Genomic DNA, 27,956 nt, shown 5'->3' on the forward strand with positions numbered 1-27,956 from the left:
CTAGGATTTCAAAGCTAAATATCAGAGTATACATAGTTTATAATTTACAGGTTTGACACTCTGCAACAGGAAATAGCGAGGCAGAATAGGGCGACGTGAGTGCGTGCTGCATTTTGGGAGTTGGGGTTTGTAGTATGCTAACACTCGCGTGCGCTTTCTAAAATGAAACTACAAATCCCAGAGTTTGTGGGGGGACGTGGCCACGTGGGCCAAGCACGTGACGCCGGCTGTCTTTGGCGCATTCGAGCGAAGGTGACCTAGAGTAGTGGTGCAGAATGGTTCGTATCTTTAACATCACTTTATGGTGCATTGCTTAAAAGCTACGTAAATTCAATGTAAATTCAAGTTGCATGTTGGTTCTGGATTATAGTCGTTCCTGTTAAACCTTGTAAGCTTTTATTTGTCGTCTTTGTAGATAACGTGACCTAATGTGGTGGCTCACGACTTACTCCCCACGAACTCAGCAATCTAATTGTGACTCTTGAATCATTTTGTGCACGGTGCATGGCTGCTTTGTAAACACGGCACAGAATTAGATCTACTTTGTTAAAGTGATTTTTTTTTGTTGTTGTTGATGTTGATGTGTCTGTCATGTTGAAATAATGTTGGAAAGCGCGTAGTTTATTCCATGCAATGGGGTCGTTAATCATTTTATTGTATTGACTTGGTGTAAAGTTTAAAGCAAGCTAAATAAACTTTTGTACACCTGGTAATTTGTACTTTGGAGTTAAAATGGGTATTACGTAGAAAAAGAGGAAAGTGCCATCCATACCCACGAGAGATTCGGAGATGCTGGAAATATAGGTCAGCACAAGATATTGAATGCACTCAACAGGTCAGGCAGCATTTATGGAAGGGAGCAAATAGTTGACGTTTCGGGCTGAGTTCTCCATAAATATTGTCTGACCTATTATTCCAGCATTTTGTGCGTGGAAAAAGTGTATGATTGTTTTATTTTGCGAGTAGTGTAAAGGTTCCCCTTACGGTGCTGGATGTGCGTGATTAGAACCGGAATTGTACCTTGAAAATGTCTACGACGAAATCTGGTATTGAATGACTGCAGTAGTTTTGTATTTTATTGAAATAAATTTCTGGGGGGGGGTGTTGACGGTAGATTTTGCGAATTTTAATTTTCTCAACAGAGAGAACAGATGCTTGGACATATCGTCATTATGTGATGTGTTGTATGATAAGCGATTATGGTCTTCTATTTATCCATGACCATGATAGGTCATGACAATTTTTTCTACAGAAATTGCCGCCTTCTGAGCAGTGTTTTCGCAAGACCGGTGACCCCAACAATTATCAATACACCAGAGATTGTCTGCCTCGCGTCAGTGGTTGCATAATCAGAAATTGTGATATGCTTCGGCTGCTCAAATAAGCATCTGCCATCTGCTCCCTTCGCTTCACGTGGCCCTGACTGGGGGAAGGGGAGGGCTGTCTAGGTGCTACACCTTGCCCAAGAGTGACCTTCAGGCCAGTGGAGGGAAGGAGTGCCTTACACCTCCTTTGAATCGGAATCTGGTTTATTATCACCGGCATGTGACGTGAAATTTGTTAACTTAGCAGCAGCAGTTCAATGCAATACATAATCTAGTAGAGAGAGAAAAATAATAAATTAAATCAATTACGTATATTGAATAGATTTTTTAAAATATGCAAAAACAGAAATACTGTATATTTTAAAAAGTGAGGTAGTGTCCAAAGCTTCAATGTCCATTTTGGAATCGGATCGCAGAGGGGAAGAAGCTGTTCCTGAATCGCTGAGTGAGTGCCTTCAGGCTTCTGTATCTCCTATCTGATGGTAACAGTGAGAAAAGGGCATGCCCTGGGTGCTGAAGGTCCTTAATAATGGACACTGCCTTTCTGAGACACTGCTCCCTGAAGATGTCCTGGGTACTTTGTAGGCGAGTACCCAAGATGGAGCTTACTAGATTTACAACCTTCTGCAGCTTCTTTTGGTCCTGTGCAGTAGCGCTTCCATACCAGACAGTGCTGAAGTCTGTCAGAATGCTCTCCATGGTATATCTATAGAAGGGTTTGCGTGTATTTGTTGATATGCCAAATCTCTTCAAACTCCTAATGAAGTATAGCTGCTGTCTTGCCTTCTTTATGACTACATCGATGTGTCGGGACCAGATTAGATCCTGAGATCTTGACACTGAGAAACTTGAAGCTGCTCACTCTCTCCACTCTGTGAGAATTGGTATGTGCTCCTTCATCTTAACCTTCCTGAAGTCCACAATCAGCTCTTTCATCTTTCTGTCTGATGTTGAGTGCCAGGTTGTTGCTGCAGCACCACTCCACGTCTTGGCATAACTCACTCCTGTATGTCCTCTCGTCACCACCTGAGATTCTACCAACAATGGTTGTATTGTCAGCAAATTTATAGATGGTATTTGAGCTATGCCTAGTCTCACAGTCATGTGTATACAGAGAGTAGAGCAGTAGGCTAAGCACACACCCCTGAGGTGCGCCAGTGTTGATCGTCAGTGCGAAGGATATATTATCACCAATCCACACAGATTGTGGTCTTCCGGTTAGGACGCTGAGGATCCAATTGCAGAGCGAAGTACGGAAGCCCAGGTTCTGTAACTTCTCAATCAGGATTGTGTGAACGATGGTACTAAATGCTGAGCTATAGTCGATGAACAGCATCCTGACATGGGTGCTTGTGTTGTCCAGATGGTCTAAAGCTGTGTGGAGAGCCATTGAGAATACGTCTGCCGTTGACCTATTGTGGCGATAGGCAAATTGCAATGGCTGCAGGTCCTTGCTGAGGCAGGAGTTCAGTCTAGTCATAGACGTATCTCCACCCTGCCACCCAAGATTAGTAATCAATCATTTGAGACTCACACAAGCCTGCATTTACTGGAATCTGGGGTAGTACAAAGTTCTGGAAGAACAGCAGGTCAAGCTTAGGAGGAAAATGGGTAATTGTTGTTTCAGGTTATAATGCAGTCCAGATGAAGGGTCTGGATTTAAAACATTAACTGTCCACTTCACTCCAGAAGTACTCGCTGACCCACTGAGTTCCTCCAGCACTTTGTGTGTTCCATTTAGGACTAAGATCTCTTTTTTTTCTGAAGGTCTGCGTTGCAGAGGATTTGACATACTGAAAGTCCTTGTGTGCACAAGGTTGAGAGGTTTTTGTTCTATACTGGGGATTTGAGCATGGAGAATCTGGTGGTAAAATGAAGAAAAAACAAAGGTCAAATCATTCCTGATCTTGTTGAATGGCAGAGCAAGTTTAGGGGGTGGAGGAAGTGTATTGTTCACTCCATGTAACTTAGTGACTTGTTTTACAATTAGTACTTCCATTTGGGTCAGTGTCCTTCAGCATTTAAAAGTTTGATTCAGTTGCTTGATTTTGGAATCAATTTTCTTAAGTTTCCTTTTTTTTGTTATCTCCATGCAAATCATTGATAATTACAGGTAGTATCAAACTAAAATTGTACTGAGATGAAAGTGGTAGCTTGGAAAGTGCTAGGAATTATTTTGAACCAGATGAGCATGAAGTCGAAGTGCTCATAACTTTAAAAGGTTTGCTGTTTTGAACAATGAGCAATATCAACAGAATTAAATATCTAGTCAATGAAGTTGTGTTTGGGGAAATTGTGATCAATAATAATTCCACCTTGTGAGCTCCATCTGCATCTGGTTGTGAAAAGAGGAGATGTGCATTGGCAGCAATGCCTGAAGGCTAGGCCAATCCTGAGGAACTGCGCCAACACTACTGAGGGGGAAACTTGTCCTTGAAATGTAACTTAAAAATATTCAACAGCAATCATATTTTTCTGTTTCTTACAATTTCTGTGAGAAGTTGCTGGGACATGCTGGGCTGCAGAACAAGATAACAGTTAAGAAAACAGAGGTCAATCCCATTTATTTTCACAGACAACTGGAGTAGGGCAGATGCTTGTTCATTCATACAATTAGCAATTTTAGGACCAATTGGAAAATTATTCTTCATGTAACATTCACCCAAAGTAGGTGTGCAGGTTGATGCCAGTCAGAAAACTTAGAGTACCTTCAAATTGGTTTCTTAAATGCATACACAGCTGATAATAGAAAAGTGAGGGGCTGGCTGTTAATAATGAATGGGACGGCCTTCCTTATTTATGAATATTTCCAAGTATGCAGAACTATTTCATTCCAGTGATCTGTGTTTATTTTGACAACAGAACTTGAGCAATGGAACCTTAGAATTTCAAGCAAAAGTCTACAGATATTTAAACCAATTTTCCAAATGGGATTTTGTATAGTTTCTATTGGGAAAAGCCTAACTTGTGAATCATTATAACATTCTGAATGTTAAATATTAATTGTTATTTTGAACATAACATCAAATTATTTGCTATACAGGTGGGAACTAAAATACTTCCTTCCTTGAGCACTACAGCATTCCTTTCCCAGTTCCATGGTACCATAACTTGAAAGTGTATTACTCTGTTTAAATCCTGGAACTTTTTACATAACGTCATTCACCAAGAGATGTGCAGAAGCTTAACCAAGTTGTACACCTCAACCAATAAATACTGGCCTTGCTCGTGAATTCTGCACTGGAATCATTAAAAAGACCATCAGACAAAGAAGCAGATTTTGGTCATTTGGCCCATCGTCTGCACTGCTATCCCATCGTGGTTGAATATTATCTCTCTCAACCCCATTCTCCTGCTTCCTTTGAGGCCCTGCCTAATTCAGAACCTAGCAACTTCTGCTTTAAAAATACTCAGTGACTCGGCCTCCACAGCCGTCCAGGGTAATGAATTCCACAGATTATGAAATTCCACACCCTGTGAAATTCACCCACATCCCAACATTTTCCCAACCTCTGATATCAGGCTAACTGGCTGATAACTTCCTTTCTTCCTCCTCCCTTAAAGAGCGGCATGACATTTGCAATTTTCCAGTCCTCTGGAACCATTCCAAAATTTAGTGAGATTTGAAAGATAATTACTAATGCCTCCACAATCTCTTCATCTACCTGGGGTGTATACCATCTGGTCCAGGTGACATCTACCTTCAGATCTTTCAGCTTCCCAAGCACATTCTGCTCAGTAATAGGAACTGCATTTCACTTCTGCCCCCAACACCCTCGAATTTCTGGCATACTGCAAATGTCTTCCATAGTGAAGACGATGCAAAATACTTGCGTTTGTCCTCCATTTCTTTGTGTCCCTTTACTACTCTAGTATCATTTTCCAGTGGACAGCTATTTACATTCTCCTCTCGTTTACTCTTTATATTTCTGGAAAAATCTTCTGGTATCTTATTACTGGTTCGCTTACCTTCATCTTTATCATCTTTTCTCTCCTTATGACTTTTTTAGTTACCTGCTGTTGGCTTTTTAAAACTTCCCAATCCTTTAACTTCCTACTGATTTTTCTGCTATATTGTATGCCTTCTCTTCTGCTTTTGTGTTCTCTTTGAATTCCCTTGATCACCATGGTTGCCTCATCCTCCCTTTAGAAGACTTCAAATTTCTTTTATTGCACTGTGATATGATACATCTCACTCGATCTCCTTTTCAAACTGCAGGATGAATTCCATCATATTATGATCACTGCCTCCTTAGGGTTGTTTTACCTTAGCTCCTGAATCAAATCTGGTTCATTACACCAGGGGTCCACAACCTTTTTTGCACCCCGGACCGGCTGACCGGGGGGCGGGGGGGGGGGTTGGTGTTAAACACGACCGGAATATAGGTGATAAGTCACTTACAAGTGGCTAATACACTCTATTTTGTTTCTAAGGGGGTTTTATCTTAACGAATTTGATATTAAACACACAGTGCATATTTTCCTCGCATGAATATAGTGATTAGTCAATTATAACAGTGGTCCCAAACCTCCGGGCTGCGGACCGATACATTGCCGTGAAGAATGCAGTGGTACAGCGGTGGCTGGAACACACCCAGCGTCGCCTCTGATCTGGGCTGACATTTACGTGCCGGGCAGCACCTAATCAATTAGCTTGTATATTTCGGCTTTTTTCTTAAAGATGTGCTGGGTGCATTCCGGCTACTGCTGTACCGCTGTATTCTTCGTGGCCTGGAGGTTGGGGACCACTGAATTATAAGTCAATAGCATCATAACATTTTAAGTAACGTTTGGATATTAAACACAGCGCATATTTTCCTTGTATGAACATGTAAAATCATTGCAACACCCCAATATCACTGAATCAGTGGGAGCCCTGGAGGGGTGACGGGAGACAGCGATACTCGAAGGGGGTTCCTTATCTCCAGTCTATTCCGCAATTTAGTTTTGTTGCATTCATTGCAGAAAACCCCGCTTCACAGAGATATGTTGGAAATGGAAGCAACGTTCTCAGTGCTTTCGTAGCTATCTCAGGATATTCAGCCTTGACTTTGATCCAGAATGCCGGCAGAGATGTTATGTCAAACACACTTTTCGGCCTACCGTCATTTGCAAGCTCGGAGTCCTTCCTGCGCTGACATGGGAGATTCACCAGAAACATTCACAATTGGGTGACGGACCCATTCTTTTGCATGTCTTGGGTCACTGATGACCTCGTGTGCGTAATGACCTCGTGCGTTAAAGTTCAACAGTGGGTGTGACAGGGAATGAGGAAAGGTGCAGCTGACTCATATCATTTCATATCGCCAAATCATATTGTTTCCTCGCTGCCCAGTAGCACATGCTTTGCAGCCCGGTGGTTGGGGACCACTGCATTACACAACACCCAAACCAGAGTAGCTGATCCCCTAGTGGGCTCAGCTACAAATGCTATAGAAAGCCACCTCATGGGCATTCTACAAATTCCCTCTTTTGGGATCCAGCACCAATCTGATTTTCCCAGTCTACGTACACATTGAAATCCCTCATGACTATCATAACATTGCCTTTTTTATATGCCTTTTCTATCTTGCATTGTAATTTATATCTTGCATCCTGGCTACTGTTCAAAGGCTTGTATATAATTCCCATCAGAATCTTTATACCTTTGCAGTTTCTTAACTCTACCCTCGTGGCATGCGCATACACGTATCAGGGGTATCAGCTGCTGAGAGTATCAATTAATTTCTTCACAAGGCATGAAATTGGTGGTGTAATGGCTTTTTCCTGTGGAAAACAATACTGTAGCAACAAATTTGGCGTGGGATTTGTTAGTCAGAAATAGGATTCCTAAAATGACCTTTATTTGAAATATTGCTTGATTTTGCTGTTTCAAACGTGCTAAAGAAAAACAATGTGTAGTTTTGAAATTATCGGTCATATTTTCTCCGTAGAAGTATTTGTTAGTGCAAATTAATTTCACAAGTGTCACTGATTAATTAGCTTTAGAGTAGTTTGTATCAAAAATTTCCTTTAATTTCCTTTACATCAGCAACAAAAATTAATTACATTTTTAAAAAATATATTTTAGCTGTGGGTTTAATTACATTTTCTATTTCGCATTCATTCGATACCTTCATAATAGGAAACTGCTAAATGTCGTAGAAAAATGCTGTCCTTTAAAGCATGCTAGAACCTACAGATCAAACTTGGAAAGTATGTTTTAATTCACTCTTTTTATTCTCATTCAATTCCTCTTGCAGGCAGAACCAATTAAAGTGCTTGTGACTGGAGCTGCTGGTCAGATAGCCTATTCCCTTATCTTTAACATTGCAAAGGGTGATGTTTTTGGAAAAGACCAGGTAACATTTACTCTTTTAAAGCAATTGCTTGAATATCTAATCCTTTTTTCCTCCTCCGTAAAGCAACATTGTTTATTACAGAGACTATAGGAAGAGAGTTAAAGTGTCATGCTTTCTCTCTTGATCATTCTGGTACTGTATTTTAAATTCAAATAATGCCAGATAGAAGGAAGCAGTAGAATTATTCATACATTTGGTTATTTATCCCTAACTGAAACTTCCCAGTGAAGCTTTGTCTCCATCTGCAATAGATTGCTGAAGTTACATTGAATTAAGTAGAATCGAAGTATAGTATCATATATAATGCAGACCTGTTTTTTTGTGTGTTACTTCCAAAGCCACTTATTCTTGTGCTGCTTGACATTACACCAATGATGTCGGTGCTCAGTGGCGTGGTGATGGAAATCCAAGACTGTGCCCATCCACTCGTGAAAGGTAAGCAGACTAAATATGAGTGCTTAGCATCTCCTTAAATTTGAAAAATCATTAAAGTAATTTATTTTCTGTTCGAAGGCACTTGGTAAATTATAAAAACAGAAAATTTTATTTCTACTTTCTGTGTGGGGTGGGTTACAGTTATCAATTGAAAATTTGTTAAACTGGGCATTGGACTACAAACTTAATTTGAATTTGATAATCTGATTCCATAATTTTATAGGTATTGGGTACTTGTTAGAATTTTTCTTGTGCACCAATTATAAACCATGCTAATAGGTCATTAATAATGTGAGTCTGGCTGTGATCTGAACTGTTCTGTGTCCATTGCATGTTAATGTTTCACAAGTGATTGGTTAAGAACCTGTAATTCATTTGGGCTGAGCCATGGAATGATCTTTGTCCTCCTTTCAAGCTCTTCAGTAAACATTCAAATTCTTTTTGGGGAGTTAACTAAATCTTTTTGAATTGAGTGTTGCTATCCCACTTTTAGCCAGAGAACCTCAGATTATGCTGCTGTATTGAGCAAAAGACAATCTTTGCCCCTTTGTTTAGTTTGCTTCTTTTGGTTCTTCAGTGTGCTCACAACTGCTGTTTCTCCTTATTTTCTTCAGTTTGTAATTTTGAAAACTTCAGCTTTTTGTGAGCTAAGTGGGGAAAAACCCAGTTATGTCTATTGTCATGGCTTAAGTATGTCATCCTGAACTGATTACAGCAAATATTTTTTGCACCTTTCCTAATGCATTTCTCTACTTCCTAACTGGGCACAATATTCAAGATGTGGATGAACCTTGAAAACTTCAATGTTTAATTCCAATTTTTTAATTATGTCCCTTCATAAAGCCCAGTATACTGTATGATATTTTCTACCACAGGCAGTGCTGTCATTATAGATTAGTTTGTCCTTGTGACACAGAAAATTAGTCTTCAGCAAATTTTAAACTTGTGCCCTGTGTGTCAATGTCGCAAAGCTAGTGTTGGTACCTGAAAGCCATCAAAATCAGCTGCTGAACATGATTTACCTGATTCTGTAAGATTGTAAATCGGCATGTTTATTGTTCTTATCAACACGATTCATTACAATACTGCGGAGTGTTTTTTGACTTGTGAACAAAATCCGTTTATGGGCATCTGTAATAACAAACCCGTTTGTTATCTGTGGTAGATGTAAACTTGTCCAATAATAATTGACCTTGATTATCTTTTATAGAAGATTTTCTTATCGCTGAATTTAAACAAGTTTGGTTGAAGTTGTTGGGTTCTTCTTTGAATTTAAAATAAGTATATTTGTAGTTCTGTAGTCTATAGGTATTAACTGTCTACAGTTCCATTCTGAACTGTTCTTTCTTTGATCTGATTTGATCTTCAGTATGTAGGTGTAAATCAGATCAAAGAAAGAACTTTAATATTTGTAATTATGTTTCCTTGAGGTTGTTATAGCCAGGGATAGGCTCCCACAATGGTCGTGGGGATTGGCAATCAAGTCCAGCTCCTGGCCTTCAGGTATGGCTTAGCTACTAAACCCAGCAGAACTGTTCTACTGCCAGGCGAAGAGGCAAAGGCAGGTTACAGCGCCTTAAAACCAATCACTTTGGGCAGATGGGGCTCATCAGCTGTGGTTAACAGCTCGCCTAGGAGAAGGAAAACTCTGATTTCAAACCTCTGCTGCCTTGTGGCTATACCCAGTCATGGGGAAAGCTTTGGGAGCTAACTCCAGGGAAAAACCCAGAGCTGGAATACCTAAGGCAGTCCCACATTTAGTTTAATGCTGACTGGCAGCTCCTGCAATGACACTGGTGCCAAACTACATCAGTCTCTGCAGTTCTTTTTGGATCATCAGCTGTGTTGAGAGAGGGGGCCTTATACATGGGCAAGAACTTGCTCTCCATGTCATACCGCCCTGGCTTGCGTATCACGTAGACAGCTGGGAAGCAACATTCATGGTCAACCCTGATCAACGGAGGGCCTCATTTGTAATTATTCTGGAAGTTCTTGTCCTTCCCCTTAAGGAATTAAATAAACTATACCCGAATCATCACCTCTTTAAAGGATTTTTTTTTTTCGGTTACTCCTGAGAATCCTTTTTTCCAGTTTATCTTGGATAGATTATTCTAGGAAATCAAAAGTTTTGATATTTTGATGTAAGTGGCTTGTATCCCATCATTACTGCTTATCCATTAAACCATTGCGTAAAGATATGTAACAAAAATAACTTGTACCTGCTCTTGGAGGAACTCTGGAAACAAGGTAGAAGCATCAAACCTTCCCCAATTCCTGCAGTGAATCTTGACAACTAAGATTTCCCAGGTTAATTTCTAGCTCATGAATCTTGTCCTTCAAAATGCTTGTAATTTGAGCTGACAGTTTAAAAAGGCCAAATTCTGTGTAAATCATTACTCATTTATAAAAAAAAAATCTTCAGCTGCTCTTCTGTTCAACAATTCCGTAGTAAAAGCAGTGTTAACTATTTCCATGGAGCAAAATAAACTGTTGGAACCTACATATTATGGCCTGTGACAGACTTGCCCAGGAATGCCTTTGGAAGTAACGTTCTGCCCCAACCCTCTGTTATCCCTAGACCACATACTCCTGCATGAAATATCTGAAGCCAAGCTGCTCACAATGCTTTTCTGTTTGTTTATTAGCAAGTTGATTTTAAAACAGAAGTTTGGCCATTGTAATTGGATTCCTTTTAATTTAAGCCTTTTTCCTTGTAGAGGTTATTTCAACTGACAAGGAGGAGGAGGCTTTTCAGTCAATTGATGTTGCAATTTTAGTGGGCTCAATGCCAAGGCGGGAAGGAATGGAAAGGAAAGACTTGCTGAAAGCTAATGTGAAGATCTTCAAATCCCAGGGTGCTGCTTTGGACAAATTTGCCAAAAAGAGTGTCAAGGTAACATGATTTCAGCTTAACTACCCTCTTTATAGAGCTTGTAGTTTCGTGTGAAAGATCCTGATTGATATCAAGGACAAAGTCTCTAAAATGAGCTAAATTGTGGCCATGGATAGATGTTTGACAAGGCTGGCAACAAATGGAACTTTACAAACTAAGAAAGGATTATGAGGAGGTTTGTAACTTGAGCCATACACAATCTGCCTGTGGCATCAATGAGTTGGATGGTAATTATAACAAAATAGCCCGTGTTTGTAAATACTACTGAAATAACACTACGGAAAAATAACTTCAATTTGCAAGTGTGAAAGCAAAGTAGTACTGAAAGCACTTGACAGGTCGATAAGTAGCTGTGCAATGAGTTAATGCTTTTGGTCTATAGTGTTTAGTAAAACTCTTGTTTTAAAAATATAGTAAAAGATGGTGGCAGCACAGTATCGCAGCAGTTAGTGCAGTGCTTGCAGCACAGTATCGCAGCAGTTAGTGCAGTGCTTGCAGCACAGTAGCTTAACAGTGTAATGCTTTACAGTGCCAGTAGTTGGATTCCCACCTCTGTCTATAAATAGTTCTCCCCATGACCACGTGGGTTTCAATCACATTCTAAAGACGTATGGGTAGGATTAGTGAGTTATGGACATGCTATGTTGGCACTGGAGGCGTGGCAACATTGCGCTGCACAATCCTCACTAACTTATGGAAACAGTGCATTTCACTGAATGTTTTGACGTTCAAGTGACAAGTAAAGCTGATATTTAATCTTTAGTAAAATGAAATCCACTATCTTTTTACTTTATTATCTGCTGCCTGGATACAAAGGGATTGGATCATTTGGTAATTGGCCCAGGCGGCAGGTTTAATGTGGAGTCAAGAAGCCATTGAAACATTCACTGGAATTGCAAGGAAATGGATTACTGACAATATTCAGACAATCTGTTGAAATAGATAAGGGCTCACTGGGAATTAAACCATGCTTGTTTTAGGCCCCTGAGGAGCCAAAGGAAGTTCGGGGGTTATTGATACCTAAGAAATATAAATCAATCTATAATAAAAATAAATCAGGGATTATGGATAGCACTGGAAAATTAAGAGGCAGGTGATCACTATGCTTTTGGCGAATGGCAGAGCAGGTTTGAGTGGCCATATTATCTACTCTTGCTCCTCCTGTTTTGTATGTTCTTATGTTATTTTTATGGAATAAGTTGGTGAGTAGTGGGCGTGGTATGTTGGTGCTGCATCTAATCTTTTAAAACTCTGTAAGCTACAGTTTTATAGTGAACATATCACTTAAATATTTTGTCATCTTTATTGCACCTGATACAACCAAAGCTTTGTTTATGGCTAATGATTCTTATTTCCCCCCCCCCCCCACTTTGTATTGCCATTTAAGATAAATAAATGTATTTATTTCAGGTTCTTGTTGTGGGAAACCCAGCCAATACCAATTGTTTGATAGCGCTGAAGTCTGCACCGTCAATTCCAAAAGAGAATTTCTTTTGCCTGACTCGCTTGGATCATAATAGAGCAAGAGCTCAGGTATTCCTGAATGTCAGCTTTAATTTTGAAGTGCAGGTGCTTGGAGACCTAAACAGGGGGACATGTTAGGAATTTTAATTGTCTTCCATAAATCCTGCTTTTTGCAGTAATGGCAAAAACACATTTCATTGGGTAGTTGTTGTGCGTAAGTGCTCAGCTGGAAGTTATGGATGAATGCAGAGTTCTCTTACATATGAATGAAGGCAACATAGTTTTGTTTCCACATAGCACACATGCAGTTGTTAATCCATAGTTTTTCTTGGCGGTGACTAAACAAATTGAAGGTAAAGTAATGGATGTTGACTGTATGAATTTTAGTAAGGTATTTGGCAAGGTTCCCCATGGCAGGCACATCCAGAAAGTCAGGAGACATGGGATTCATGGAAATCTGGCTGCATGGATTCGGAATTGGCTTGTCTGTAGAAGGAAGAGGATGGTAGTAGATAGAGGTGTATTCTGCATCTGTTCTGGGAACCCCTACTCCTAGTAATTTTATAAATGAGTTGAATGAGGAAGTACAAGGATGGGTTAGTAAGTTGCAGGTGATTTAAACAAAAAAGTTGGTGTGTGAATAGTGTGGAAAGTTGTCAGAGATTACAATGGAATATAGACAGGATGCAGAACTGGGTGGAAAATTTGCAGATGGATTTCAATTTGGAAGACTGTGAGTTGATGCACTTTGGAAGATTAAATTTGAAAGTGGAGTACAAGGTTAATGACAACATTTTAACAGTGTGGAGGAGCAGAGGGCTGTTGGGGTCCACGTCCACAGATCCCTCAAAGATGATGCTCAAGTTGATAGGGTGGTTGAGATGGCATGTGGTGTGTTGGCCTTCATCAGATGGGGGATTGAGTTCAAGAGCTGCAAGGTATTTTGCAGCTTTCTAAAACTCTAATTGGATCACATTTGGAGTATTGAGTTCATTCCTGCTTGTCTAAATCTGAAAGCTTCAGAGAGGACCCAGAGGAGATTTACTTGGATGCTGCCTGAATAAGAGAACATGCCTTATGAGAAAAGGTTGAGGGAGCTGGGGTTTTTCTTCTTTGGAGTGAAGAAGGATAAGTGACTTGGTAGAGGTATAGAAGATTATGAAAAGCTCAAGTAGAATGGGCAGCCAGTCCCTTTTTCCAGGGCAGCAGTGGCCAATACCACAGGACAACAGTTGAAAGTTAGTGGAGAAATGTGGAGACTCTGGAGGAATGAGGGGAGATCTTATTGAAACGTTTCAAATATTAAAAGGCCACAGTTGGAGTGGGTGTGGAGAGTATGTTTCCTATAGTGGGGAAGTCTAGGACCAGAAGGCACAACCTCAGAATACACCCCTTTAGAACAGAAATGAGAACTTCTATAGCCAGAGAGTAGTGATGGTGTGGAATTCATTGCCACAGACAGCTGTAGAGGCCAAGTCATTTAGTATATTTAATGTGAAGGTTGATAAGTTCTTGATTAGTAAGGGTGTCAAAGGTTACGGGGAAAAGGCAGGAGAATGGGTTTGGGAGAAGTATTAAATAAGCGGAGAAGACTTGATGGGCTGATTCTTCTCCTATATCTTTTGGAGATGTAAGACTTGAGTAGTTTGAACACACTGCCCGGGTGGTTTAAAGGCTGATACAGTAAGGGCACTTAAAAGACTCTTAGAGAGGCACATGGATGTAGGGAAAAATTAAGGGTTCTGTTCTGTGCAGGATGGAAGAGTTTGATCGTGGAGTAGGTTAATAAAGGTCGGCACATCACTGTGGGTCAAAGGGCCTGTACTGTATTGTGTTTCATGCAAACCTAAATCTTAATCTAAATAAATGTTGTACATTGCCAATCCTTCAAAGTTGGAATGTTTTGTTCTTTATTTCTATAAATCTGGTTTCTTGTTAATGACTTGTATTACAATTTAAGTTTTCTTTTAGCTTGCATGTAGATTGGATGTACCTCCTAATGATGTAAAGAATGTTATCATCTGGGGCAATCACTCTTCCACTCAATATCCAGATGTACATCATGCCACAGCGACAATTCAAGGAAAGGAAATGAGTGTCATTGATGCCATCAAGGATGATAATTGGCTGAAGAATGACTTTATTAAAGTAAGTAACAGCATAATTGTAAAGTTTTGCATTTGGAAATGGATGAATTGACATTAATTCCTTTGTATTCTGTTTCTTTTAAATATTTTACTTGAAAATTTTCTTTCAAAACTGATGCTATATAATTTAAATGAGTTAATTTTGTATTTTTTACATTGATAGTAGATTGTGAAACATTAACTGTAATCCCAAGGTACGTCGCAGTATTTGGAAAAAAATATCAGCATGCTCTGCACAAACAAAGATTGTAGTAGGAAAGAAGTATTTTATCTTGTAGAAATTTATGATAAGAGTCAATCAGGTGAAGATGTGATAGATTTCAAATAGGTTGTTTTCTTAGTCTATCATTTGAAGTCTGACTTAATTTCCATTGAGTGTACGATCAATTATAAAACCTTAAACCATTGATACCGTCTATTTAGTAAGTTCATCTTTGGTCTTAGATTCAGTTGAGTGAAGTCGCAAACTGTTTTGTCTTGTAACATGCATATAAATGTGTTTGTGCTGAATATAATGGCTCTTAGTTTTGAAAGGCCACTCTATGTGTCTTTGAGGGCTTTTCTGTTCACTTTAACACTTATCTGGGTACATTGGGCCTTTCAGTTGCAGCATTGTTGGTGCTTTGTGTATTGTGGTTTTTTAAAATTAGAAATAAAACTTAATTTTGGCTGTGTGAAGTGACTTCCTCAGATGTTCCTATTTTAAGTCAACGTTCATCTTTTATGTAGTAGCATAAATATAGTTTCTTTTTATAATCAAAGTTAAGTATGTTGGATACTGGTTAATTGAACATATCAGGACCAGTCCTTTTTGGCCCATTATACAGCTATTCACGGAAATAGTTTAAAAAGTATAAAAAGACAAACTACTGTTTAACTAAGTAACAAATTAATTAAGTGAAATACTGAATAAATTAGAACACTAACAATATTACTGGTGGTTGTTCATTGTAATGACGATGACAGCAAACCCATGTGGGAGAGATTTTAATAAAAAGCCGTTGCCCTGTGGCAGTTCCACTCTCTCAGTCTCAGAATTTTGGGTCCAGTGGGACAAGTGGATGTCACAGCTGGGGTCTTCCCTGGTTGCAGTGAATGACCATGACTACTGTGCTTCGTCATACCTTCCGCTCTCCGTGTAGCGTTGCAGAACTGCCTTCCTGGCCATTGGATCTCACTGTGCCCAGTCCACCAGAGCTGACTTCACATGCTAGGACAGGCATATTCCCATCTCACTGGGGTATGAGACCTGCTGGCTACCCTCACCTGGTTTAGCCCGCCTGTTGTTGTGGTGTATTGGGATGCAGCCACTGTCGAATGCAAACAGAGTGTCCAAAGGAAACATTCAAGGTCATTACTGATAGCTTCAAGTTCTTCATAGTCCCTAACATGCTTAAGTAGTGAAATCATTTCAATTTCGCTTCCGACTGTTTCTGGCATTTCCAAGTCTGAATGCTTGAAACTGCAGTGAGCGAAATAGTTCAGAATTGTCCTACTGCCAACTATCAGTGACAAAAATCATTGCTTTTTAGGCAACTGATGCTATTTTAAAAACTGTTTGCTCTAAGTACAGGGTAGTGTCTAATGGCCACAAAATGTGCATCCGACTGATGCTAGTTAGAAAATGTTTGACAACAGTCTCCTGCCCCGGTTCAGCAGCATATTGTCCCAAATAAATGGCTGCCCCAATTAACTGGAATCCACTGTATATCAATAGAGGCAGTGGACCCATAACCCACAAAAACCAGATGTATTTAGGAATGAAAGTAGAAATTGTCAAAGATGGGCGGTTCCCACGTGCTGGAACTGACAATGCAAATGACCTAATGTTGATGAACTTGGATTGATTCTAAAATTGGTTTGTTTCTACCAACAGATCATACAACAGCGTGGCGCTGCAGTGATTCAGGCGAGGAAGCTTTCCAGTGCAATGTCAGCTGCTAAGGCCATCTCTGATCATATGAAGGATATCTGGTTTGGCACTCCTGAGGTATGATTGCTACCTATCTGTAATAGGCAAACTATTGTTTTGTTTTTCCCTGAAGCCTGCGTCATTCATGTGAAAAGTTTTATTTCATTGCCCCATACCAGCCTTTATTAGGATTTTGAAGAGATTTGTTTTGTAAATCTTTAGAATTTCTATAGATAGGCCATGGAGAGCATTCTGATTGGTTGCATCACATCCAGATATGGAGGCTCCAGTGCACAGGATTACAGGAGGCTGTAGAGGGTTGTTGATTTAGCCAGCTCTATCATGAGCACAACCCTCCTCCATTAAGGATCCAAGAGGGTGCCATCCATCACTAAAGACCCTTAATATCCAGGACATGTCTTCTTGTTACTACCATCAGGGAGGAAGTACAAGAACCTGAAGACCTACACTCCAGAAGTGATTTAGGTTCAGCTTCTTTCCCTCTGACATCAGATGTCTGAATGATCCTTTAACACTACTTCATAATTTATTGGCACTATTTTGTAATTTATAGTCCTTTTATGTCTTTGCACCATACTACTGCTACAAAACAACAGATTTCACAACATAGAAGTCAGTGATAATGAATCTGATTCTCAGAAAAGTGAGGTAATGCATTTTGGGAAGTCAGTAGGGGTAGGATAGGTATAAGGAGTATTCATGAATAGAGGGATGTTCACAGTTCCAATTACCCAGCCACAGCAGCTCTCTGTTGCAGTGAATTCCACAGAATAACCATCCTCGGGCTGAAGATATTTCTCATCTCAGTTCTAAAAGGGCATCCTTTTATTCTGAAGCTGTCTTCTCTCGTCCTAGGTGCTTCCACTATGGGAAAGAAGCAAGGTTATGTGGAGCAGCCAGTGTTTGAATGGTCAGGCTTTGGATCAACAGGCCAGTGAAATGCACCTCCTGTGAGATGTGAGACCTAATGGTCTCCCTTATGTCTACATCCATAGGAAGTGCAGCCAACTTCAGCCTCTGACTGATTGCTGGAGCTGGATGCAAGCAGGACCATCCAGGAGACTGAAAACCTCATGGATGAGTCTTACTGAGGTGGTCACACCCAGAGCGCAGGCTTCAGATAGTAGATGGGTGATCACCAGGAGAAGTAAGGGGAGTAAGCAGTCAGTGCAGGGTTCCCCTCTGGCCCTTCCCCTCAGCAACATTTACCCCTTTGGATACTGCCTGGGGGTGGGGAGGGTGACGACAGCAGCCGGGCCAGTGGAACTGTGTACAGCTGTGAGTGAAGGATAAAGTCAGACAGAGAGGGAAGGATAGGAAATTCGATAGGAAAATGGACAGCAGGTTCTGTGTCCACAAAAGAAAAAGCAAAGATGGTGTGTTGCCTCCCAGGTGCTAGCGTCCAGGATGTCCCAGAGCGGTTGCAAATTATTCTCGAGGGAGGGTGAGCAAGCAGAAGTTGTGGTGCACATTGGCACCAATGACAAAGGTAGAAAGGAGGAAGAGGTCCTGTGCAGTGAATATAGGGAGTTAGAGAGGAGGTTAAAGAGCTAAGGTAGTAATCTCTGCACTACTCCCAGTATCACATGCTAGTCGGGTCAGGAATAGGTTGATCATACAGATGAATGAGTAGCTGAGGAAGCAGTGCAGGGGGCAGGGTTTCAGATTTCTGGATCATTGGGATCTCTTCCGGGAAAGGTGTGACCTGTTCAAAAAGGATGGGTTACCCCTGTCCCCGAGCGGGACTATTAACTTTGCGGGCGGGTTTATTTGAGTTGTGAAGGTTTTAAACCATCATACCATGGTGGGTTTTTATGTCATAGACCCCTACCAATAACCAAGGGCTTTGTCAACCCCAGGTTGGGAATCCCTGGTTTAAACTAAGTTGACGGGGAGTTGGGAACTGGAGTGATGGGGCTGAGGATGGGATAGTTGATATACAAATCAATAGTGTTTTGTGAGACTGTGTGGAAGGACAGGCAGATGATAAAGCAAAATTGCAGTCAGTAGGATGAGTTGAAGTGTAAAATGGGGGCAAAATCAAAATTGGTGATGAATACAAGACTGAAGATGTTGAATGTGCGCAGTATACAGAGTAAGGAAGATGATCTTGTAGCGTAGTTAGAGATTGGCAGGTATGATGTGGGAGGATCACTGACTCATGACTGAAAGAAGATCATAGTTGGGAGCTTAACATCTAAGAATAAATACTGTATTGAAAGTACAAGCAGGTAGGCAGAGGCGGTGGGGTAGCTTTGTTGATTTAAAAGAAAATGGAATCAATTCCTTAAAAAGAGGTGACATGAGATCAGAAGATGTAGAATCCTTGTGGGGAGAGTTTTTTAAAAAAGAAACAAAGGTAAAAGGATGTTGTTGGGAGTTCTGTATAGGCCTCCATGGAGTAGCCAGGATGTGGGATATAAATTCCAATGTGAAATAGAAAAGGCATATAGTAAGGCAATGTTACGATAGTACTGGGGGATTTCAATATGCAGGTAGACTGCGAGAATCAGGTTGGTGCTGGATCTTAAAAGATGGAATTTGTAGAATGGCTATGAGATGGCTTTTTCGAGCAGCTTATAGTTAAGCCCACTAATGGAAAGGCAATTCTGGATTGAGTTTCGTGTAATGAACCAGATTTGATTAACGAGCTTAAGGTAAAGGAACACTTGGGAGGCAGTGATCTTAATATGATAGAATTTACCTTGTACTTTGAGAGGAAAAAGATAAAGTCAGATATTATACTGGAGTAAAGGGAATTATAGAGGCATGAGGGAGAAGCTGGCCAAAGTTGATTGGAAGGGGATACTAGCAGGATGATGGCAGAACAGCAATGGCTGGAGTTTCTGGGGGCAATTCGGATGACGCAGGATAGATTCATCCCAAAGATGAACTATTCTCAAAGGAGGGTAGGGTAACCATTGCTGATAAGGGAAGTCAAAGACAGCATAAAAAGAAAGAGTGAGCATATAATATAGCAAAAATTAATGGGATGATTGGGAATCTTTTAAAAACAAACAGAAGGCAATTTTTAAAAAAAAACTGCAAGGAGAGAATTGATGAAATATGAAGGTAATCTAGCCAATAATTTCAAAGACGATACCAAAGGGTTTTTTCAGGTATATATAAAGAGTAAAGGGGAGCTGAGAGTGGATATTGGATAACTGGAAAATGACTGTGGAGAGGTAGTAATGGGGACAAGGAAAAGGTGGATGAACTTAAGTATTTTGCATCAGTCTTAACTTTGGAAGATACTAGCAAAGTGGCAGTAATTTGAGAGTGTTGGGGCAAAAGTAAGTATAGTTGCTATTACTAAGGAAAAGGTGCTTGGGAAGCTGAAACATCTGAAGGTAGATGAGTCACCTTGACCTGATGGACTACACCCCAGCGTTCTGAAAGGGGTAACTGCATTGGATTGTGGGGGCATTGGTAATGATCTTTCAAGAATCACTGGATACTGGAATGGTTCTGGAGGACTGGAAAATTGCAAATATTACTCCACTCTTTAAGAAGGGAAGGAGGCAGAAAAAAGGAGATTATAGGCCATTTAGCCTGATTTCAATGGTTGGGAAGATGTTGGAGTCTTTCATGGTACTTGGAGGCACATAATATAGTAGGCCAAAGTCAGCATAATTTCCTTAAGGGGAAGTCTTGCCTGGGAGACACAGTTGATGGTTTTCTGGCCAAGTTTGCAGATGAAACAAAGATAGGTGGGGGGGCAGGTAGTGTTGTGAAATTGGAGTCTGACGAGGACTTCGACAGTTTGGGAGAATGGGCAGACAAGAGGCAGGTGGAATATAGTGTTGGGTGTGGTCACACACTTTGGTATAAGGAATAAAGGCATAGACTACTGTATTTCCTAAATGGAGAGAGAATTTAAAAATGAGAGGTGCATAGGGACTTGGGAGTCCTTGTGCAGGATTCCCTAAAGCAGGGGTTCCCAATCTGGGGTCCATAGACCTCTTGCTCTATGCTGTTGGTCCATGGCATTAAAAAGTTGGGAACCCCTGCCCTAAAGGTTAACTTGCAGGCTGAGTTGGTGTTAAGGAAGACAGGTGCAATGTTAGCATTCATTTTGAGAGGACTAGAATATAAATAGTTATGGCATTCCGGAATGCCATACTAGGTCTAGTATTAGGTAACGAACTGGGTCGGGTCACAGATCTCTCAGTGAGTGAGCATCTGGGAGACAGTGACAGTGACCACCGCTCCCCAGCCTTTAACATTATCATGGAAAAGGATAGAATCAGCGGACAGGAAAATCTTTAATTGGGAAAGGGCAAATTATGAGGCTATAAGGCTGGAACTTGCGGGTGTGAATTGGGATGTGTTTTTGCAGGGAAGTGTACTATGGACATATGGTCGATGTTTAGGGATCTCTTGCAGGATGTTAGGGATAAATTTGTCCTGGTGAGGAGGATAAAGAATGGTAGGGTGAAGGAACCATGGGTGACAAGTGAGGTGGAAAATCTAGTCAGGTGGAAGAAGGTAGCATACAGGAGGATTAGGAAGCAAGGATCAGATGGGTCTATTGAGGAGTATAGGGTAGCAAGAAAGAAGCTTAAGAAGGAGCTGAGGAGAGCAAGAAGGGGGCATGAGAAGGCCTTGGCGAGTAGGGTAAAGGAAAACCCCAAGGCATTCTTCAATTATGTGGAAGAACAAAAGGATGACAGGAGTGAAGATAGGACCAATTAGAGATAAAGGTGGGAAGATGTGCCTGGAGGCTGTGGAAGTGAGTGAGGTCCTCAATGAATACTTTTCTTCAGTATTCACCAATGAGAGGGAACTTGATGACAGTGAGGACAATATGAGTGAGGTAGATGTTCTGGAGCATGTTGATATTAAGGGAGAAGAGGTGTTGGAGTTATTAAAATACATTAGGATGGCCTGACGGCCTGACGAGGTGAGGGAAGAGATTGCTGAGCCTCTGGCTAGAATCTTTATGTCCTTGTTGTCCACGGGAATGGTACTGGAGGATTGGAGGGAGGCGAATGTTGTTCCCTTGTTCAGAAAAGATAGTAGGGATAGTGCGGGTAATGATAGACCAGTGAGCCTTACGTCTGTGGTGGGAAAGCTGTTGGAAAAGATTCTTAGAGATAGGATCTATGGGGTTTTAGAGAATCATGGTCTGATCAGGGACAGTCAGCATGGCTTTGTGAAGGGCAGATCATGTCTAACAAGCCTGATAGAGTTCTTTGAGGAGGTGACCAGGCATATAAATGAGGGTAGTGCGGTGGATGTGATCTACATGAATTTTAGTAAGGTATTTAACAAGGTTCCACACGGTAGGCTTATTCAGAAAGTCAGAAGGCATGGGATCCAGGGAAGTTTGGCCAGGTGGATTCAGAATTGACTTGGCTGCAGAAGGCAGAGGGTCATGGTGGAGGGAGTACATTTGGATTGGAGGGTTGTGACTAGTGGTGTCCCACAAGGATCGGTCCTGGGACCTCTACTTCTCGTGATTTTTATTAACGACCTGGATGTAGGGGTAGAAGGGTGGGTTGGCAAGTTTGCAGATGACACAAAGGTTGGTGGTGGTGTAGATAGTGTAGAGGATTGTCAAAGATTGCAGAGAGACATTGATGGGATGCAGAAGTGGGCTGAGAAGTGGCAGATGGAGTTCAACCCAGAGAAGTGTGAGGTGGTACACTTTGGAAGGACAAACTCCAAGGCAGAGTACAAAGTAAATGGCAGGATACTTGGAAGTGTGGAGGAGCAAAGGGATCTGGGGGTACATGTCCACAGATCCCTGAAAGTTGCCTCACAGGTAGATAGGGTAGTTAAGAAAGCTTATGGAGTGTTAGCTTTCATAAGTCGAGGGATAGAGTTTAAGAGTCGCGGGGTAATGATGCAGCTCTGTAAAACTCTGGTTAGACCACATTTGGAGTACTGTGTCCAGTTCTGGTCGCCTCACTGTAGGAAGGATGTGAAAGCATTGGAAAGGGTACAGAGGAGATTTACCAGGATGCTGCCCGGTTTAGAGACTATGCATTATGATCAGAGATTAAGGGAGCTAGGGCTTTACTCTTTGGAGAGAAGGAGGATGAGAGGAGACCTGATAGAGGTATGCAAGATATTAAGAGGAATAGATAGAGTGGACAGCCAGCACCTCTTCCCCAGGGCACCACTGCTCAATACAAGAGGACATAGCTTTAAGGTATGGGGTGGGAAGTTCAAGGGGGATATTAGAAAAAGGTTTTTTTACTCGGGGTGGTTGGTGCGTGGAATGCACTGCCTGAGTCAGTGGTGGAGGCAGATACACTAGTGAAATTTAAGAGACTACTAGACAGGTATATGGAGGAATTTAAGGTGGGGGGGTTATATGGGAGGTAGGGTTTAAGGGTCGGCACAACATTGTGGGCTGAAGGGCCTGTACTGTGCTATACTGTTCTATATTCTATAAAATCTAGAATGTTATGCTGAGCAACACACACGAAATGCTGGAGAAACTCGGCAAGCCGAGCAGCATCTATGGAAAATTCCTTTGGCAGGGCTGGCAAAGGGTTTCGGCCCAAAACATTGACAGCACTCTTTTCCACAAATGCTGCATGGCCTGCTGAGTTCCTCCAGCATTTTGTGTGTGTTGCTTGGATTTCCAGTGTCTACAGATTTTCTCTTGTTTGTGATTGGATGTTATGCTGGGGCTTTATGAGGCATTGGTCAGACTGCATGGGGTCTCTGTGAAAAGATGTGCTGGCATTGTAAAGGGTCCAGAGGAGCTTCACTCGGATGATTCCAGGAATGAAAGGATTATCATATGAGGCTCTGGGTCTGCACTCGCTGGGGTTCAGAAGGATGAGGGAGGGATCTCATTGAAACCTTTGAAATGTTGAAAGGCCTAGACAGAGTAGATGTGGAAAGGATGTTTCCCACGGTGGGAGAGTCTAGGACAAGAGGGCACAGCCTCAGGATAGAGGGGCGCCCTTTTGCAACAGAGATGCAGAGAAATTTCTTTAGCCAAAGGGTGGTGAATTTGTGGAATTTGTTGCCACACGCAGCTGTGGAGGCCAGGTTGTTGGGTGTATTGAAGGCAGAGATTGACAGGGTCTTGATTGAATATGGCAGCAAAGGTTACGGGGAGCAGGTCGGGAACGGGGGTTGAGGAGGAGGGAAAAAAGGATCAGCCATGATTCAATGGTGGAGCAGACTTGATGGGCCAGATGGCCTAATTCTGCTCCTATGTCTTATGGTCTGAAAGGGTTAATGTATTATGGCTCTGGCCTGTATTCACTGGAGTTTGGAAGAATGACCTATTGAATATTCAAAGGCCCAGACAGACTGGATGTGCAGAGGATGTTTCCTGTAGTGGGTGAGTCTAGAGCCAGAGAGACTCAGAATAAAGGGATATCCATTTAGAACTGATTTGAGGAGGAATTTTTTAGCCAGATGGTGAATCTGTGGAATTCATTGCCACAGATGGCTGTGCAAGCCAAGTCATTGGGTATATTTAAGGCAGACGTTGATAGGTTCTTGATTAATCAGGGCATCAAAAGTTACGAGAAGACAGAACAATAGGGTTGAGAGGGATACTAAATCAGCCATGATAGAATGGCAGACTCAATGGGCCAAATTCTGCTCCAGTACTGTACCTTATATCCTCTCCATATTCTCTCTATTCAAGCCTTTCATTATTCCTCTCTCCCCACCTTCTTATTCTGGCATCCTCCACTTTTTCCAGTCCTGATGAAAGGTCTTTGTCTGAAACCTCGACTGTTTATTCATTTCCGTGGATGTTGCCTGATCTGTTGAGTTATTCTAGCATTTCTGTTCCTCTAGCATTGCTTTTAATATTCAGTAGGTTTCAATGAGATTTCTCCCCCTCCCCCATCTTTCTAAACTCCAGTGAGTATTCATTTCCAGAACCATCAAATTCTCCTTATAAGAGTGACTACAATAATCTATGCCCTTTAATTCTGTTGTGTTTCCATGGTGAAGACTGACAAACTTTTATTCAGTTTGTCTGCCATTTCTTTGCTCCCCATTACCAATTCTCCAGCATTATTTTCCAGCAGTAAGATGTCCACTCTTGCTTTTTACTCTTTATATATCCTCCTATTATTGGCTAGCTTACTTTCACATTTCATCCTCTAGCTCCTCGACAATTTACTACTACTTCATGTCCTCCCTTTTGCTTTTACGCAGCTGTTGACTCCCTTGTCAGCCGCAGTGATCTCATCATCCCTTTGGATTGGTGCTTATTCTTTACACAAAATGATCCTGCTGTGCTAATTACTTCCAGAAACTCTTGGCCGTTGCTGTTCCACTGTCATCCCTTCCAATTAACATTGGCCGCCTCCTCTCTCATGTTTCTGTAGTGATACCAGTACATCACCTCCCTCAAGTATTGTCGCACATTCCTACAACCACGTAGCATCCAACAATGTTCGGCAGAACCACAAAACAAGAACAGCAACAACAAAACTACAGCAAAACAAACCCCACTCACTCCTGCCCCCCCCTGCCCTCGCGCCCCCTCCCCCCATAGACAGGCCTACGATCCCAGTACTGGCTGCCTCTAGTCCTTGGCCCCCAACTCTCAGCCATCAGCACTCCAATAATCAGTTCCTGGCCCAGGCTTGGATGCATCAGGTTGATCAGGCTGCTGACCTCTGGACTGATTTCCCAACTTCACCCTTCAACCTTTGGTCAACTACCTTCGACCTTTGGCTTTGTCCTCCGGACTCTGCCGATCTCTGGGTATCGAACACAAGACTCTGCGGTCACTGGTTTGACCTTTGGGTCTTGGCTTCCAGACTGGCATGGAGCGCTGACCCCGGTGACCTGTGGGTTCACCAGCCCTCATGACTCCCGCCCGTACTGACCTCCATTCCAGGACTTGCTTACCTGGAGATCGCTGGTCTCCACAGCACCTGACAACTCAACTTCTGCGATCGCTACTTGGATCTTCCAACTTATAGTCACACCTTCTTGTCCCTGACAATAAACTGGATTTGAAGCAGTTAATCTAATAGGTTTCAAAGGTACATTTAATGTCTGAGAAATGTATACAATATACATCCTGAAATGCTTTTTCTTTGCAACCATCCATGAAAGCAAGGGGGTACCCCAAAGAATGAATGGCAGTTAAATGTTAGAACCCCAAAGTCCCCCCCAGATCCCCTCCCTCCTGCGCGTAAGCAGCAGCAAGCAACAGTCCCCCCTCCCCCCACTGGTAAAAATAAAAGCACCAGCACCTGCCACCGAGCACTCAAACGTGCAGCAAAGAAACAAACTTGCATTACTCCAAAGACTGTGCGTTCACCCGGTATTCGACATACCATTGTCTGTCCCTCCCTCCCTCACCCCACCGCCCCCCCAATAAGGGAGAAAGTGATGTCTCCGTTTCACAGTGAGAGGGGAGACATAACAGACAACTCATTGGTTTATGATATTAAAAGTCCGTTGTGTTGCTTTTTCTGAGCTCTGTGCCCAAAGATCTCGGGTCTCTGGGCACACGGCCTTCGATCTTCCATCTCCCACAACACACCAATCTCCTGCCTGGACGCCAACCTCCAATCCCCATGGACTCCAGAGCCACGAAATCAGGGACCTCCGAAGGCATGCAAAGCTCTTAGGCCGCGCTGAATAAAGGCCAGTTGTGAAACCCCGAGAACGGGTCGCATTCCCACAAAGACCCGAAGTCAGTGTGTAATTCCAGCTCGGGGTCTTCAAAAGAACCCTGAAAGGGAAAAGTAGAGATATTAAGGATGGAAATAGGAGTGACTGTCTTCTGAAATATCTGGGTAACTCTTCTCCTTGCTAATGTGTTGCCATGTTTAAAGCCCGAGTTCCTCAAGCAACTGACGCTCGTTTTGAGTTGAGACCCTGCCTTATATTTTTACTCCAGATTACAGACACTGCAATTTTTGACTCCCCTTAAACACGCCTTTACAATTCTTTCATGGTGTCCATTCAGGATATTTGTCAGAGATTGAATTTTATTACACGGTTGCTAAATTAGTTATTGCTGGTGGTGGTAGTGGGGATAAGCTCCCACTATCTATTAAATGATTGCAATGGCGTGCATCTCAAATAGCCTCTAACAACCAAGTCCAGCTCCTAGCCTTCATGTGTGGCTTAGCTACTAAGGCCAGCAGAACTATTTCTGCTGATGGGCGAAGGGACAAAGGCGAGTTGACTGGCACCAGTTGTTTCAGGCAGATGGGGTTGGCAGCTCATCAGAGGAAAATCCTGATCTCAGACCTCAGCTGCCGTGCGGCAATACCCACTCACAGAGAAGGCTCCAGGAGTAAACCCTGAAGGGAAAAAAACTGCAGCCTGAGTCCCTAAGGCAGTTCTCATTGAGTTCATTGCTGACTGGCAACTCCAGCGATGCAGCTGGTGCCAAACTGCTGTTCATTTGGATTCATCAGCTGCGTGGAGAGGGGAAGCTTGCTACATGAGCAACAGCTTGCTGTCTGTATCGTACTGCCCTGACTTGTGTGTCATGTAGACAGCTGGGACACAACATCCAAGATCGACCCCGACCAGTGAAGGGCCTCAGTTTAGTTTAACATTTGATTTGCATTATCCCAGCAAAGATTTTTAATGCCTTCAAAACGAAACTGATATGAGTGAAAATAAAAATGCCGTCTCTTTTTCTTCCCCCTTCAGGGTGAATGGGTGTCAATGGGAGTGATTTCTGATGGAAATACATATGGTATCCCCGAAGGCCTGATCTATTCTTTCCCAGTAAAAATCAAGGTAAACACACAATTTTTTTTCTTTCTTGAACTAGCACAAGTAATGTAAAAACAGAAGTGTTATACTAACTGCTGCACACTGTGCTGCCCGTACTAATATGATATATTCCATTTAATATAGGTTACTGATATTGATATTCACTAATTGCTTCTGTTTATTCCAGAATAAAACTTGGTCTATTGTCAACTGTTTGCCAATCAACGACTTCGCCTGCGAGAAGATGAAAACCACTGCTGATGAACTAGTATCAGAGAGAGATACAGCCATTGAGTTCCTAACAAGTGCTTAAAATCATTGCTCATCAAAATACTCTGTAGTTAAAGTAATATGTCAAGTTATTGGGTCTGTTGAATCAATAAAAAACATTTAATCGGGATTATCATCTATACTGTAACAGTTAAACTCCTATTAATGGTATGCATAAGGAAGTTTTTCCATATATTAAAATCTAAACTTCCAAACAACTTTTTGCTTTTTTTTCATTCCTTGAGCAGATTTTCAGCTTTTTTCTCATTGTGTTAATTTTCCTCTTTTTAAGGCCTGGATGGGTACTAAGCAATACTTGATACAAATATTTTATAGTCGGGTCAGAAGATTGGACGGAATATTAAAAGGAAAAGAATGACAAAGAATTAGTTTTAAAGAAAATAGAGTACATAATAAAGCTTGACAAAAGTAAAATAGCTTCTCAGGTATTTCAGAAAGAAAAGTTAC

The 27,956-nt window shown here is 41.7% G+C and overlaps 1 protein-coding gene across 1 annotated transcript; it reads left to right on the top strand.

Moving 5' to 3' along the window:
• The first annotated feature begins 191 nt into the window (after positions 1-191).
• mdh1ab (malate dehydrogenase 1Ab, NAD (soluble)) lies at positions 192-27,706 on the top strand. Its single transcript, XM_063056089.1, has 9 exons — positions 192-278; positions 7,568-7,666; positions 8,005-8,101; positions 10,819-10,994; positions 12,405-12,527; positions 14,430-14,606; positions 16,482-16,595; positions 27,153-27,242; positions 27,406-27,706. Exons 1-9 carry the CDS (start codon positions 276-278, stop codon positions 27,529-27,531), a joined length of 1,005 nt encoding a protein of 334 aa, XP_062912159.1. The 5' UTR covers positions 192-275; the 3' UTR covers positions 27,532-27,706.
• The last annotated feature ends 250 nt before the right edge of the window (positions 27,707-27,956 follow it).

The sequence above is a fragment of the Mobula hypostoma genome, chromosome 8 (genome assembly GCF_963921235.1).
Source record: "Mobula hypostoma chromosome 8, sMobHyp1.1, whole genome shotgun sequence".
NCBI lineage: Eukaryota > Metazoa > Chordata > Chondrichthyes > Myliobatiformes > Myliobatidae > Mobula > Mobula hypostoma.